This window comes from Protopterus annectens, chromosome 14.part0 (genome assembly GCF_019279795.1).
Source record: "Protopterus annectens isolate FY-2018-M chromosome 14.part0, PAN1.0, whole genome shotgun sequence".
Taxonomy (NCBI): domain Eukaryota; kingdom Metazoa; phylum Chordata; order Ceratodontiformes; family Protopteridae; genus Protopterus; species Protopterus annectens.
The window spans coordinates 1,157,373,239-1,157,388,272 of NC_056748.1; the positions used below are offsets into that span (position 1 = coordinate 1,157,373,239).

Sequence of the window (15,034 nt, forward strand, 5' to 3'; positions counted from 1 at the left end):
GTTCTCTTTGAACGAACAGGTGCATGCAAATCAAGGATCTCAAGGAATTTGTTGTTAAAGTATGCTACTGCTTCCTCTAAGGGGAGGTGTTTTAGAATAGACCAATTACATGAGTTTAGTTCTTGTTGGAATTTGGCAGGGTCAAAGATTTTATTGTTTCTAACCTTTCTGAGTAAGGGTTGTTGGGATTTAATGGTTTTGTGCTTAATTACATCTGTGAGAAGGTGATCGCTTAGGCCATTAAGGAGGGTACCAGAGGTGTACAGTTGGGGGTGACTGTTTATGAGTACCCAGTCAAGTATACTTTCTTTTTGGTTGGGTTTACCTATCCTGGTAGGGGTGGATATGATTTGTGTAAATGCATGCAGGTTAATATGGGTGGTTGGGGATTCTAAGGAATAGGTGCCCCAGTCTATGTTAAAGTCTCCAAGTAGTAGGGTTTCTTGGGGGTAGTGACATGATAACCAGTGCAGGATATCTTCAAATGTAGATATATTGTTACCTGGGGGAATGTACATACAGATGATATTAATGCATTTATTTTTATGAAGTTGCAATTTGGTGGCAAGAATCTCAGAGTTATTAATCTGATGAGGTTGTATTACATCTATGGTGACATTCAACTCAGATTTATAGAGTACAGCTACCCCACCCCCCTTCCTCAAAGCACGATCCAGCGTGTGTATGTTGTACCCAGGTGGTAACACTTCATTGTCTTTAGTGTTAGGTTTTAACCAGGTTTCAGATAAACAGAAAATCTCAGGGGAGTGGACATCCAGAAGTGCATGCAATTCATGTACCTTGTTATTAATGCTTCTAATATTGAGATGACAGACTAGGAGAGAGTTAGTTGGCCTATAAATTGTAGGTTTGTAGCTTAGATTACAAGTAGAGGGGGTATGTGTATCTGAAGTGAGTGGGCCAGGGTTGGGGTGAATATCACCACCAAGTATTAGGTTGAGTCTATACTTGGTGATGAACTTCAGGAATTTGTTTATTAGTTTGTGGTAGTGTTTGGATCTAGAGCTAATGTGCCTGGGGTTGAGATGTTGATAGACTGAACAAGATGTTGGATAGGATCTGGTACTGTAGGTATGGTTGAAGGTGGAAGGATTTACAGCTGGGGTGATAGTATGGCCTTTTGGGACCTGAAATCCCATAAGAAACTGGTTTTCATACAAGGTAAGGAGGTATGGTGTGAACAAGAGGGGTAGTAAAGAGGAGTATATCATTATATGTGATTCAGCTAGTGAGTAAAGGAACTGTTTTACCTGGTGATGCAACACCAGAAGATAGAGTGGTGAGGTAAAGGTACTGGAAGGGGGATGGGAGAATGCCAGATGAAAGCTAATAGGTGCTATTAAATGTAGGTAGTAGAATAGGGGTGGGTGGAATTATCCCAGATGAAAGCAGATAGGATCTAGAAAGTGGGGAAGTGGCTATAGTACTATAAATTTAGAGGTACTGGGGGCGGGAGGAAATTGGGGGCAGGGAGGGGAGCGAAGAGAGCCCGAGCGTGAGGGCTTAACGAGCGGGCTATTGCAGTTTACAAGGTTTCCTAAGGTGTCCTAAAGTTATAAGGTAAGTATAACAGCTCTAATGTAAGAGTCAATTTACTGCAGTTACAGGGGAAGGAGGCAACCACTCAAGTAGAAACAAAGAGCCCTATGGCGGACCAATATGGTGACCTGCTTAATTACAAAGCACTGTAAGTGAAAGCTTAACAAATGCTATTTATGTAACCTACTCTGTTTAAATGTTGAAAACAACTGATTGCAGTCCTGTAGACACCGTTTTGTAGGTAACTGTAGAGTTCAGTCTGTTTAAATGTTGAAAACAACTGATTGCAGTCCTGTAGACACCGTTTTGTAGGGAACTGTAGAGTTCAGTCTGTTTAAATGTTGAAAACAACTGATTGCAGTCCTGCAGACACCGTTTTGTAGGGAACTGTAGAGTTCAGTCTGTTTAAATGTTGAAAACAACTGATTGCAGTCCTGCAGACACCGTTTTGTAGGGAACTGTAGAGTTCAGTCTGTTTAAATGTTGAAAACAACTGATTGCAGTCCTGTAGACACTGTTTTGTAGGGAACTGTAGAGTTCAGTCTGTTTAAATGTTGAAAACAACTGATTGCAGTCCTGTAGACACCGTTTTGTAGGGAACTGTAGAGTTCAGTCTGTTTAAATGTTGAAAACAACTGATTGCAGTCCTGTAGACACCGTTTTGTAGGGAACTGTAGAGTTCAGTCTGTTTAAATGTTGAAAACAACTGATTGCAGTCCTGTAGACACCGTTTTGTAGGGAACTGTAGAGTTCAGTCTGTTTTAATGTTGAAAACAACTGATTGCAGTCCTGTAGACACCGTTTTGTAGGGAAAGTACAGTTTTGTACCTACCATAAATGTAGATGTTCGAGGATCTCCATTGCTGCAGTCCTTACATATGGGTACTCCGCTGTCCACAATCGGCCCGAATACCAAAGGGCTAGAACCGGCGTCGGTCATCGGCGCCTGAGACTGACGTCAGTACGTGCCAGTACAAATGCGCATGACCGACGCCATAACCTCAATCTTTCTTGCCTCAGACATCAGAATGCAAAAAACACCACCCAAACCCCAACCTAAAAAGAAAAGGGGGGAATGAGGGAGGGAAAATTGGACTGCAGCAATGGAGATCCTCGAACATCTACATTTATGGTAGGTACAAAACTGTACTATGTTCTTCATCTCCCATTGCTGCAGTCCTTACATATGGGTAGAATCCCAGAGCAACGGAAAAAAGGGAGGCTGGCTAACTAAATAGCAGTAGGAGCTGCTAACATGCCCTGTAAGATTGCAGTGGCAAACCCAGCCCTAGACCTAGAATAAAGAGGTAAATGATAATGCTTTGTAAAGGTATGTACAGAACTCCAAGTAGCTGCCTCTAGAATGTCTTTAGTAGCTACCCCTCTCAAAAAGCAGTAGAGGTGGCCGTAGCCCTAGTAGAATGAGGCCTGATCCCAACTGGAACCTCCTTTCCATGATGAGAGTAACAAAAAGCAATACAATGGCCAATCCACTTGGAAATAGTTTGTTTCGAGACAGCTTTCCCTCGTGAAGTCAAAGCAAACGAAACAAATAATTGTTGAGATCTTCTGAACTCTTTGGTTCTGAACAAATAATACCTTAACTGCCTATGTACATCCAAAGAATGCAAAACTTTTTCCCTTCATTTTGGGGGTCAGCATAAAAGTAGGCAAATGTATAGATTGGTTCAATGCCACATTAGAAATCACTTTAGGCAGAAAAGTAGGATTAGTACGTAAGGAAACTCTGTCCTTGTGAAAAATCAGAAAAGGTTCCACTGCCATGAGGGCCTGTAATTCAGATACCCTTCTAGCAGAAGTAACAGCCAATAAAAAGCAGTCTTCCAAGACAACAACTTCAATTCAGCTGTAGCTGCAGGTTCAAAAGGAGGCAGAGTCAGCTTTTCCAAAACAAAATTAAGATCCCAGGTAGGAGTAGGAGCCCTCCGTGGGGGTCTTATATTCTTTGCCCCTCTAAGAAACTGTTTAACCAATGGATGTGAAAATAAAGAAGGGTCACAATCATAGTGAGCAGAAATAGCTGCAGCATGCACTTTTACAGAAGAGAAGGACAAACCCTTGTCCAATAAAATAGTCAAATATTGCAATGTACAACTCAAATTAGGCAATTTGACATCAAAGCCTTTAGCTGAACTCCAAAGAAAAATCTCTTCCATTTATCAGCATAAACTTTTCGAGTACTAGGACGCCTGGCTTCCAAAATAACATCCAAAACTTGTTGAGGGAGCTGAAGGCCCTCCTTCTCTAAAACAGAATGCCAGGCTGTCAGGTGTAGGGATTGCACCCTGACATTGAGAAAATGATTGTTTTCCTGAGACAATAAGTGAGGAATCTGTGGTAATGGCCAAGGTGTTCCATGAATTAAGCTCCTCAACAGAGGGTACCAATGCTGACGAGGCCAATCCGGTGCTATAAGGATCATGCAAGGTTTGTCCCTCCTGACTTTCAACAGCACCTTTGGAAGAAGAGGCAAAGGAGGAAAAGCATACACGTGAAGGTTGCTCCAACTGAAGGATAGTGCATCTATTTTCCAGGCTTTTGGATGAAACAGCCTTGTGCAAAACAGTGGCAGTTGGAAATTCAGAGGAGAAGCGAACAGATCTATGTCTGGAGTTCCCAAGCCCTGGTCAACTGAAGAAATACCTGAGGGTCCAATTTCCATTCGTGAGGATCCACAATCTGTCTGCTCAGAACATCTGCTAATGAATTTTGTGCTCCTGGCAGAAACTGTGCTCGAAGAGTGATGTGCAGATTCAAAGCAGTTTCCCATAACAGCATTGCTTGTCTGCAAAGAGGGTAAGAATGAGTTCCCCTGCTTGTTGATGTACCACATGACAGTTGTGTTGTCTGTTCGAATCAACACCAGTCCTGGTTGAAGTAGGCTCTTGAATCCTTCCAAAGCAAATTGAACTGCCAGCATCTCTTTCATGTTGATATGCAAGTGAAGTAGCTCTGGGGGCCAAAGGTCTTGAATCCATTTTCCTCTGAAATGAGCTCCCCAGGCTGACTCCGAGGCGTCTGTCGTCAATATCTGACTTGCCTCTGGTCGGGTCACAGAGAGCCCCTTGTTTAGGTGACATTCCTGAGCCCACCACAGAAATTCTTTCTGAATGCAAGGTAGAATCCGAATGACAGTGTCCAAATCGTGGCTGTGTTGAGTCCAAACGCTTTTGAGATACCATTGTAGCTTCCTCATATGCAGTTTGGCATTGGGAAGTACTAGAATGCAAGATGCCATGAACCCCAAGGCTTGAAGGACTGTCCTTGCAGTCAGCCTGGACATTACTGATAGCTGTTGGAAGTATAGGTGAAGATTTCTTTGTTTGTCCAGGGTAAGAAATGCCATCTGAGCAGCTGTATTCAGTCTTACACCCAGAAAACACATCTCTTGTGAGGGTACTAGACTGGACTTTATTTCGTTCACAGAATACCCTAGGCAACTTAACACTGTCATTACATACTGCAGATGTTGAAGAAGTTCATGCTTGCCTTGAGCCAGAATCAAACAGTCGTCCAGATAAGGATAAATTTGAATTCCTGTTAGTCTGAGAAAAGCTATTACTGGAGCCAGGACTTTTGTGAATACCCTGGGCGCAGTAGACAAGCCAAAGGGCAATGCAGAGAACTGATAATGCCAATTCCCATTCCGAAATCTCAGGAATTTTCTGCAACTGGGCCTGATAGGAATGTGAAGATAGGCCTCTTTGAGATCCAGAGTCACCATCCAGTGATCTTTGCCCAGCATAGGTAACAGCTGTTGCAGTGTTAACATCTTGAATTTTGGAATTTCCAGAAAGGTGTTTAGAATAGACAAATCCAGAATTGGCCTCCAAGTATTTCCTTTCTTTGGCACTAAGAAAAGACGTGAATAAAACCCTGTGCCTCTTTCTGCAGAAGGTACTTCCTGTATTGCTCCCAACTGAAGCAGAGAAGAAATTTGTGCCTGTGCTTCCAGTCTTTGCTGATGAGGCACATCCGGCATACCTTTGAAAGGAGGGAATGTGTGAAAATAAAATTTGTAGCCTCGATTTATTATGTCCAATACCCATTTGTCTTGGGTAACCAAATGCCAATTCCTTTTGAAAAGTCCCAGTTTTCCTCCTAGAGGAGCTGCCAGCAAGGCAGAGTCCGGCAGCTGAAGACAAAGGTCATAGGGTCTGTTTCCAAAAGGACTGACCCCTGCCCTCCCCAGCAAAAGGGGTAGAAGAACTCAAAGACCTAGAAGTAACAGGGCCCTGAGAGGAAGCCCTACCTCTACCTCGCCTCGACCTGCCCCTAGGTTGATAATCCGAAGAGGGGAAAGACCATCCCTTAGCAGGCCAATTCCTACTGAACTTAGGGGGCTGAACCTGTAAAAAGTCCTTAACTGTCTGCATAGACTTAGCTTTTTCCTCCATTTTTTCAAAACTGATTCTACTGGAGGGCCAAAAAGAACATCAGATTGCAGAGGAGCATCCATAATTCGAGCCTTAACATGCTCCGACAAGGTCTGATCTTTAAGCCAGGCATGCCTGCGAACAACTGAACTAGTAGCAGCCACCCTGGAAGAAGCCTGTAAAGCATCAAAACCACACTGCAAAGAATGCTTACCAACTTGGTCTGAAGCATGCACTAAATCCTGAAGCTCCTTACAGTCAATACCTTCAGCTAAAGCATCTACTTTACATTTCAATTGGCCCAGCAAATAATTTTGATACCTGAGCATATGAAACTGACAATTCAAAGCTCTCATAGCCAAAGTAGAAGAGGTATACAGTTTTTTACCCCACCTATCCAGGGCCCTAGCATCCTTGTCCAGAGGAACTGGATTCCTAACCACAGAAGCCCTAACACCTTTGGGGCCTTGAGTAATAGTTTCTGGATCAGCCCTAGGACTCTTATATAAGTACTTGTGAGCTTCCGGAACCCTGTAGTATCTATCTGGTTTAACCGGGGCAGGAGGCAGAGAATCTGGGTTAAGGGCAGCCTCAGAAAATACATTCTGAACAATATCCAGTACAGGGGGAATAGCCAAGGGCCTATGCTGAGGCAAAAACAAGAATTCTCTTAGCCTTTTTCGAGAATCAGAATAATCCTGGCCCTCCCATTTGAAATGTTCCCTCATGGAATGCAAAGTCTCAGAGAAAGAAAAATCTTCTGGAGGAGGCGAGAGGAGTAGTGTCCTCAGCCTCCGAATCAGAATAGGGAGGAAATCCTGAAGTTCTTCTACAGAGGAATCTGACTCATTGGAAGACTGAACCAAACCCTCCAACTCTGTCTCTACCCTGGGCCTCTTCGCAGGGGGCATAGAACCCCTAATTAAAGTAATCAAATCTTCAGCCATCTTTAACATGTGCTTCCTAGGAGCTGGATCCTGGGGACTAGCACCAGCAGGGGCAGACTTAGACTTAGAATGGGCTTTGCTTTGAGAAGCAGGAGGCCTAACTACCCTATGAGGGGAGGGAACCACTGACATCAGAGAAGCACCCTCAGCCTGGCCTAACACAGGAGAAGCCACTTCCTGTAGTAACAAAGGCTCCCCTTGAGACTCAGGTAAACTTTCAGAAGGAGCCGCTGAAGTAGTCAGTGGTTCTCCAGAACCGGCGTCCGGAGTGGACGACTCATCCTGTTTGGACCGCAAAGACTTCTCTGTGCGTTTTTTAGAAGAACCAGGCGTCGGCGAATCCGACGGCATGTTGTAATTACAACGTTTACCAAACACCAGCCTAGCACAGTCCAACCGACGTTTAATAGTACGCTTGTTAAAAGTAGCACAAAAGCGACACCCAACAACGTCGTGCTCAGGCCCCAAACAAGGAATACAGAGTGAATGGTAATCCCTATGAGGAATCTGTTTCCCACAAGAAATACAGTTATTAACTTTTTCTGACATCCGTCAATACTGAGGCAAGAAAAAGACAAAAGTGTCCCCAACGGGGTACTTAGCCAACTTGGTCTCCGGTCTGAAACTCGAAAACCGACAATTCCAGAACGCCGAACGGCACTTGCAAATGCTGCTTCTGCTTAGGACCACGCGGCAAGAAAGACTGAGGTTATGGCGTCGGTCATGCGCATTTGTACTGGCACGTACTGACGTCAGTCTCGGGCGCCGATGACCGGCGCCGGTTCTAGCCCTTTGGTATTCGGGCCGATTGTGGACAGCGGAGTACCCATATGTAAGGACTGCAGCAATGGGAGACGAAGAACATCTGTAGAGTTCAGTCTGTTTAAATGGTGAAAACAACTGATTGCAGTCCTGTAGACAGCGTTTTGTAGGGAACTGTAGAGTTCAGACAAAGTCACACCAGGTCAGCCAAGGGGGGAAGAGAGAGGGAAATCCTAAGCACCTAGATTTGAAAATGATCCAGACATGGTTTAAAGCCGCGGAGAGCACACCAACAGTGCAAGGTTATAATGCCTTCCACACATTTACTTCACAGGCAGGGACTAAAGGCAGAGGTGTGTCTGCTTACATCAAAAATAAATATACTTCAAGGCTGGTCAAACAGGACAATGCACTTGAGCTACTCCATGTTCAAATCACCATAGTTAAAATCCAATACCACTTCCTTGCAAGCTATAGGTCCCCCTCTGTGACCCAGGAAACCCATACCATGTATTTAATATTATTAGAAACACTAACCATCCAACCCAATACCATATTCATGGGTGACTTTAATTAACACACTGTTAACTGGGAATCTTATATGACACAAGCATACATGCACAGAGATTCCTGGATTTTGTAAACACAAACTCCCTGGACCAGATAGTCAATTCACCAACCAGGGGTGCAACCATACTGAATCTGGTCCTCACTAATATGGGAGAATGCTGCACACCCCCTACTGTAATGCCTTCTTGGTAAGGACAGACCACAGTTATCTCCTTTGAAGTAAAAATAAAACCTGAACCCCTAGCTCAACCAGAAATATTCAGGAACTCTTCTAAGGCTAATCTCCTGCTATTAAGTGAGAACCTGACAAAATGTCAAGCCCCTATAAACCATGAGAACACTTCTGCCTATGCACAACTGTTCACTGAACCCTGTACAAGCATGTTAATAGCTGCATAGAAGCAGCTGTACCCACCAGGAAGAAGTACAGAGCTAACTCAAACAACAAGCCACCCTGGTGGAATTACAAAATCAATTGGATGTATAACAGGAGGAAGAAAATCATGGCAAAAATTAGGAGGTGCAGCACCCAGCAGGATAAAAGCACTCTCATCAAACTAAACAAACAACTCAGAGAACAAATAGTCTACCAAAGCCAAATTTGAGGTAAGTTTGGCCTCCCAGGCCAAGGACAACTACAAAGAATTTTTTAGATATGTCTGCAACCTCAAAGGCAATACACAATTGTGTACAGAGCTAATTGTAAATGGAACCACCTATACTGAGTCAGATGAAACCTCCTGGCTGAAACAATTCAACTCCAATTTTACTTCTTTCTCCCCCTCAACCTTCCCTCAGGAAATATCATCAAATATAACTCCCCCTACTATCACTAGGGAGCAGGTCCTTAATGCTCTCCCTATGACCAAGAACACTTCATCAGTGGGCCCAGATAATATCCCAGGATGCCTTCTAAACAGCATGAAACATAAGTTCTTAGGTTCATAGGTGTGTACTAGGCTAATGGCCCTGGAGCCTTTACAAGTGTAGCCCATAGGATTACCTTGGCATCATGCCACCCGACCTTAGTTCCAAGTGCATCTGTTGAGTAGAGCCACTTGAGTGATCCCTGGGGCGAACTTTCTATTTCCCATCCACTCTTCAAGATTTCTCTTGAAGAGGGCCAGTGCGGTGCTCTGTTTGACATGTATGGGAAGTCTATTCCAGAGTATGGGCAGTCTCTGAGGTTATGAACCTGTCCTTCCAGCACATTCTGTTGAGTGTGGTAATGAGGTTGAGGTCTCTGGAGCGTGCAGTGCAGAGGGATTGGGATCTCTTTAGATGTAGCATTTTTAACAGAGCTGGGTCAGTCATGGCTTTGTAAGTCAAGCAGAGATTGCCTCGTAGTAGATGATATGAGACAGAGAATAGCTGGAGTTTTTTTCAGTCTGTCCATGTAGGACAAGTGTTTAAGGCCTAGGATCCTCTTCGTGAGGTACTTTTGTGGCCTCGCCAGCTGTTGCAGGTGTCTAGTGAGGTACATGCCAAATGGGCCATTATACTCAATGATTGGTCTAATGAAGGAAGAGTAGAGAGAGACATCAACCTCTTTCTTCCTGGATGCAAAGCCCTTGGTAATAAGATATGCCACATAGAAGGACTTTCTGACCACAGTAGCAGTGTGGTGGTCAAAGGAGAGGTTGCTGTCATCCTGTGTCCCCAAATCTCTTATAATGCCTTCATTGTTCAGTGGGCTCCCATCTGTGATTCTGCAGTTGAAAGGAATGAGGAATGTTAATATTTTATTATAACTAAACAAGCAAAACACAAAGGAAATGTATATCTTTGCTTAGCTATGAAAACATGACAACTGCTACTGTAAGAAGAAATGCATACCATGGGATTAATTCCATACTACTGTATGTTGTGCAAGCCAGTTCTACAATTCTACAGGTGAGGGATGAAGAATGTTACTATTTTATTAATTTTATTTAATTTAAAATAAAAACATATAACTGTGCTTAACAGTTACTATAAGAATGAACACATACCATGGCATTCATTGACAGTATGTCCATCAATGATGCCACTCCCCCATCACCTGTCAATCAACAGTGGAACACCCAAAATTGTGCAAAATTCAATGGGAGGTTTTGCACTAGTGGGAGGTGGAATTCACTACACAATAACAGGAGATTTTAGTAACATAGAAAATCAAGGTGGAACAGGGTAATTTTCAGCCTTGTATACCAGGCACTGAAGCTTTTACATGCAGTGTGCGTGCGTGTGCGAGTGTGCGCGCGCGCGTGTGTGCGTGTGCGTGTGCGTGTGTGTGTGTGTGTGTGTGTTATGTGCAAGACGTTTTGCTAATCATGAAAATATTTTCATCATATGTAAATCAGCAGTGATTCCAGTTCATAAGACAGGAGATACAGTTTACGTCCTTACTTAGATTGCGTATCAGTCCTCTCATCGCTATATTTGGTAAGGTCTTTGAAAAAAAAGTCATTGGGCACCAAATAAACAAAATACCTAAATAAGTATTATAAAATACGCTGTATAGGCTAGAAAATGGTTTGACTTGGAAACAACTATTTTGGCCACAACAGCTGTTATCTTCCAAATCATGGATAAGCATATGCTGAAATGATCTATTCTTAAGTTTTCATAGAGAAAATGAGTAGCAATGTAAACCATCTAATCCTGTACAGTGTGTAAATGATACAGCGCTCCAAATGGTGCAAACTTTCTTGCAGCTATCAAAAATAATCTTCAGTAATACTTGGGGTGAGTAAACTACTAGCTGACTTCACAACATCTGAAAGGAACTATGAGTAAAACAAAAATCTTTGCTCATTGACACTATACCAGAATTAAAAAGAAAGTGATGAATAAACCATTACTGGCAGGAATAGGATAAAGACATGCCGTCTGAAAGAAAAAATTGCCACTTTCTCTTCCTAGTGATATACGTGGCACTAGGCAAAAGAGTTCTCATGTGCCACTTTAAATACCGACTTCTCACTGTCATATTTCAGCTATAGAACTGCACAATATATAAATACTTCAGAAAAACAGTCTGCAGATTCATGCTACTTTTTAGGTCTTCTGCTATGCAAATACTGGCAGGCAGTATACTCCCCCCCCCCCCCCAGTCCTGCTCTTTTTCTAAAATCTTCCTGTTAAAAATCTTGCAAACTTAATGCTTTTCATCATTAGTTTACGTTGTGTCCAGTGTAACTGGATTAATGTTATATGCACATTTACTTTTATGTCAACAACTGCCAGCTACCTCATACATGTAACATAATGAAGAACTGTTTCTTGCTAAGTGTCAAACTCCATGAAGTTTAAAATACATAAATAAACCGTAGTGAAATGTATTGCTAAATATAAAAACTAGATTGTTATTCTTTTTCTTCGTCCACAGGACTGAATGGAAACCCAGTGTGTATAGTGAATGATGACTGGTCTGTCTGCACCCCACTGTCTCCTCATCCAATGATTAAACCTCAGTTTTCACAGACTGTGTTGGGGGTTCCTGGGGCGCAAATTCCTTTGGGAGACCCACATGGGAACCTTATCCCTAAACTAGGCACAGGTGCGTATCTTCATTGTTATGTACATTGAGTGTCAGTCACTGAGTGGTAAAGTCTTCATTTTAAATTAATCTTTCTTTTTCTATAATATGCTTTCCTTTATTATTTCCAGTGATAAACCTACAGCTTTATGTGAAAAATAACCCTATTTATTTTATTTTAGAGGTTTCTTATTATACCAGAAGAAATATGATACTTTTTCTATGGAATATATTGAACAGAAAAGTGGTTATGAATTTAGAGAATGATTGTTCTGAATCACGTCATTTAGTTCTTCACTAGACATCTTACATTGCCACAGTTTCACAGCAGTACTGATTCATACTACATACAAAGGATTTCCAGCTCTTAAAATCATTGTCTTTTGACAGCAGTACAGAGAAGTGAAACAAATAACAAATGGAAATTAACTTCTAAACTGAGCATTCATCAGTATGTTAGATTGTATAAGTTGTTACGCAGATATAGGTTGATATTCATATCGACTGGACTGTGATCAATTCAGAGAATGTTGAATCCAGTGAACTAAAACAATGAGTAAAAAGGTCACACAGAAAAACCAGTCAGTAAAAACTAAAAGAAAACCTGTTGTATTAGAGGCACATGGGATATATGCAAATGACCCTTAGGAACATCAGGTGTTTAAGCTATATGGAGATTCTGAATGCCCATGACTTTTTTCTTTTTAAGACATTTAATGGTCAAATTCAATGGGGAGTGAGGTTTGGCTTCATTGACCTGAATTTGCCCATTGCCAAAAAAGAGTGAGACTTGAGACCAGTTCTGAATCTCACCAAGTTAAATCAGTTTGTGAGGTATACAACTTTTCAGACTGTCATCGTTCAGTCCATTTTGCCTCTGCTGTGAAAGGACAACTGGATGTGCTTGATAGATCTTCAGGAAGTGTATTATCACATCAAAATGAACAGGCTCTCCAGAAGATATCTATGCTTCTGGCTAACAGCCAGTCTTTATCAGTTCAGAGCACTACCCTTTGGTTTCACCACAGCCCACAAGGTACTCACCAAATGTATGGTGGGGGTAGCAGCTCACTTGAAACTGCTGGGATTCTGGGTGTTTCCATATCTAGATGGCTGGCTCCTAACTGTGCCAACCAGGCATCGACTTCTACAAGCAAGGGACTACTTGTTCCAGCTGTGTTCTCATCTGAGAATTACAGTTAAAAACAACAAGTCTCAACTCACTCCAACACAATGTCTGGAGTTCATAGGTACTCATCTGGACACAGTCAGTTATGTAGATTCTCTTCCCTCTACTCTGATAAATACACTGCAGTCCCAAGACAAGAAAGTGGCTCAAAGTTTTCTTTTCTCTCAGCCTGATTGATATTACAGGCTCTGGGATCCATCGCAGCAACTATTACCCTTATCCCTCTGGCTAGGTTATTCTTCAATGAACTCTGTTGACTCACTGCTCCATTCTCCAATTTCCATTACCTGCTCCAGTCAAGATCGGAGAATCATGCAGAAGGTATCTTCTTTGGTAGATTCATTCAAACCAGCTCTGCGAAGGCTATCCATTTATCCCCTACCCAAGGTCATGCTGACCATAGAACCCTCGCAGTTGGGGTGGGGACAATACTTGGAAAAGACAGTCCAAGGTACATGGTCTCCTAAAGAGGCAAAGATGCATAACAGTGTCCTAAAGATGACAGAAGTCCTCCTAGCATTGCAGGCCTTTCAAGACAGTCTGCTATGCATGACAGTTGCAATACAGACAGACAATATATCAGTACTCTGGAATTTCAACAAATGGGGGGGTACCAGATCTTACCCCCTTTACCAAGAAGCCACAAGAGAATGGCAATGGGCAATCTTTTCTGATTGCTTTGTAACAGCAGTGCACATTCCAGGGAAATCCAACATTATTGCAGACAAGTTAAGCAAGTCCATTCTGATGCCTCATGAGCAGTGTCTCAGTATCAATGTGGCATTGAGGATATTCCAGCAACAGGACCACCCATGCTGCAACATATCTGCCTCTTCAACAAGTGCAGCAGATTCTTTGCCCTGATCCCTCTAATGGGGGAGTCACTCAGAAATGCTCTAGTCCATGACTGGCATTCCTGTCTCCTTTATGTTTCTCATCTTTACCTCTAAATCCCAAATTTATTCATAAAGCAGTTCAGTTGAAGAGCATTCCTCATTGCTCCCTTTTGGCCTCATCAACTTTGGTCCCCCTTCATCTGGCCTCATCGTCAGCATCCAACCTGGATTTGTGATTCAACTCCAGACCTTCTGTCTCACCTGATGGGTATAACTCACCCATATTTAACAGGCCTCCACTAAGCTCTCCTCTCTGGTTCATCATATCTTTTTATATTCTCAAAAAAGCTTCTACTAGAAAGATTTACAAGAGTAAATGGAAACCATTTCTTTTCTGAGCCTTTAGCAAAGATGTTGACCCATTTTCAGCAGCTGTGCTATGGATCCTTGAATTTTTAGCTTAAATTTTCACTGAAGGGGCTAGCTTCTCAATTATTAAAGTTCAATGGGCTGCCATTTCTAATTTCCACCTGGGCAAAAATAAACTCTACCCTGGCCTCTTCAGAGCTATGCAAGGCCTTTCTCAACGGAGTCTTCTAGCTTAGACCACCATTAAAAGATCCTAAAACTCCTTGAGATTTAGCTGTCATGCTTCAGGCCTTAACACAATTTCCCTTTGAACCTTCAGCCAAAGCAGATCTTAAATTTTTCTCCTGTAAAAAACATTTTTCTGGTCACTATCACGTCAGCTAGATGAGTATCCAAACTCCAGGATCTATCTTCTAAACCTCCTTATCTGCTTTTTTTTTAATAAAGAAAGGGTGTCCTTGAGAATAAATCAGTCTTTCTTACCTAATGTAGCTTCTGAGTCCAAAATAAACCAGGTCATTAATCTCTTGGCTTGAGATGATTGTCACTGTTGAAGTGACACCTCGACCCCAAGTGCAAAAAATGGGAAAAGGGGGATGAGTATGAATGGGTGGATAGATTAATCTCCCAGTTTTCTTTCCCTGCTTTTCAAATAAGGAGGACTATATGATTTATCTTTTGAACGTACATAGACAACTTCATTTTTACCTTTATAGAACCAAAGACTTCAAGAAATCTGACCAGTTATTTGTCTCCTTTTCTCCGAACAGATTGGTCAAACCAATGTCTAAAGTTACATTGGCCAAATGGTTAACTGATTGTACCATATTTGTCTATGGTAAAATAGGATTACCCTTGCCTAAACCTCATAGACCTCATTCCCC

At 42.3% G+C, this 15,034-nt stretch overlaps 1 protein-coding gene across 4 annotated transcripts in view; it reads left to right on the forward strand.

Annotated features, from left to right (window-relative positions):
* Positions 1-15,034, forward strand: part of TBATA (thymus, brain and testes associated) — a 692,576-nt gene that overhangs the window by 512,684 nt on the left and 164,858 nt on the right. For all 4 annotated transcript variants that reach the window (XM_044056960.1, XM_044056961.1, XM_044056963.1 and 1 more), the window contains one exon: positions 11,607-11,777. In XM_044056960.1, coding sequence (XP_043912895.1) covers positions 11,607-11,777 — 171 coding nt within the window. The remainder of the gene's footprint in view (positions 1-11,606; positions 11,778-15,034) is intronic.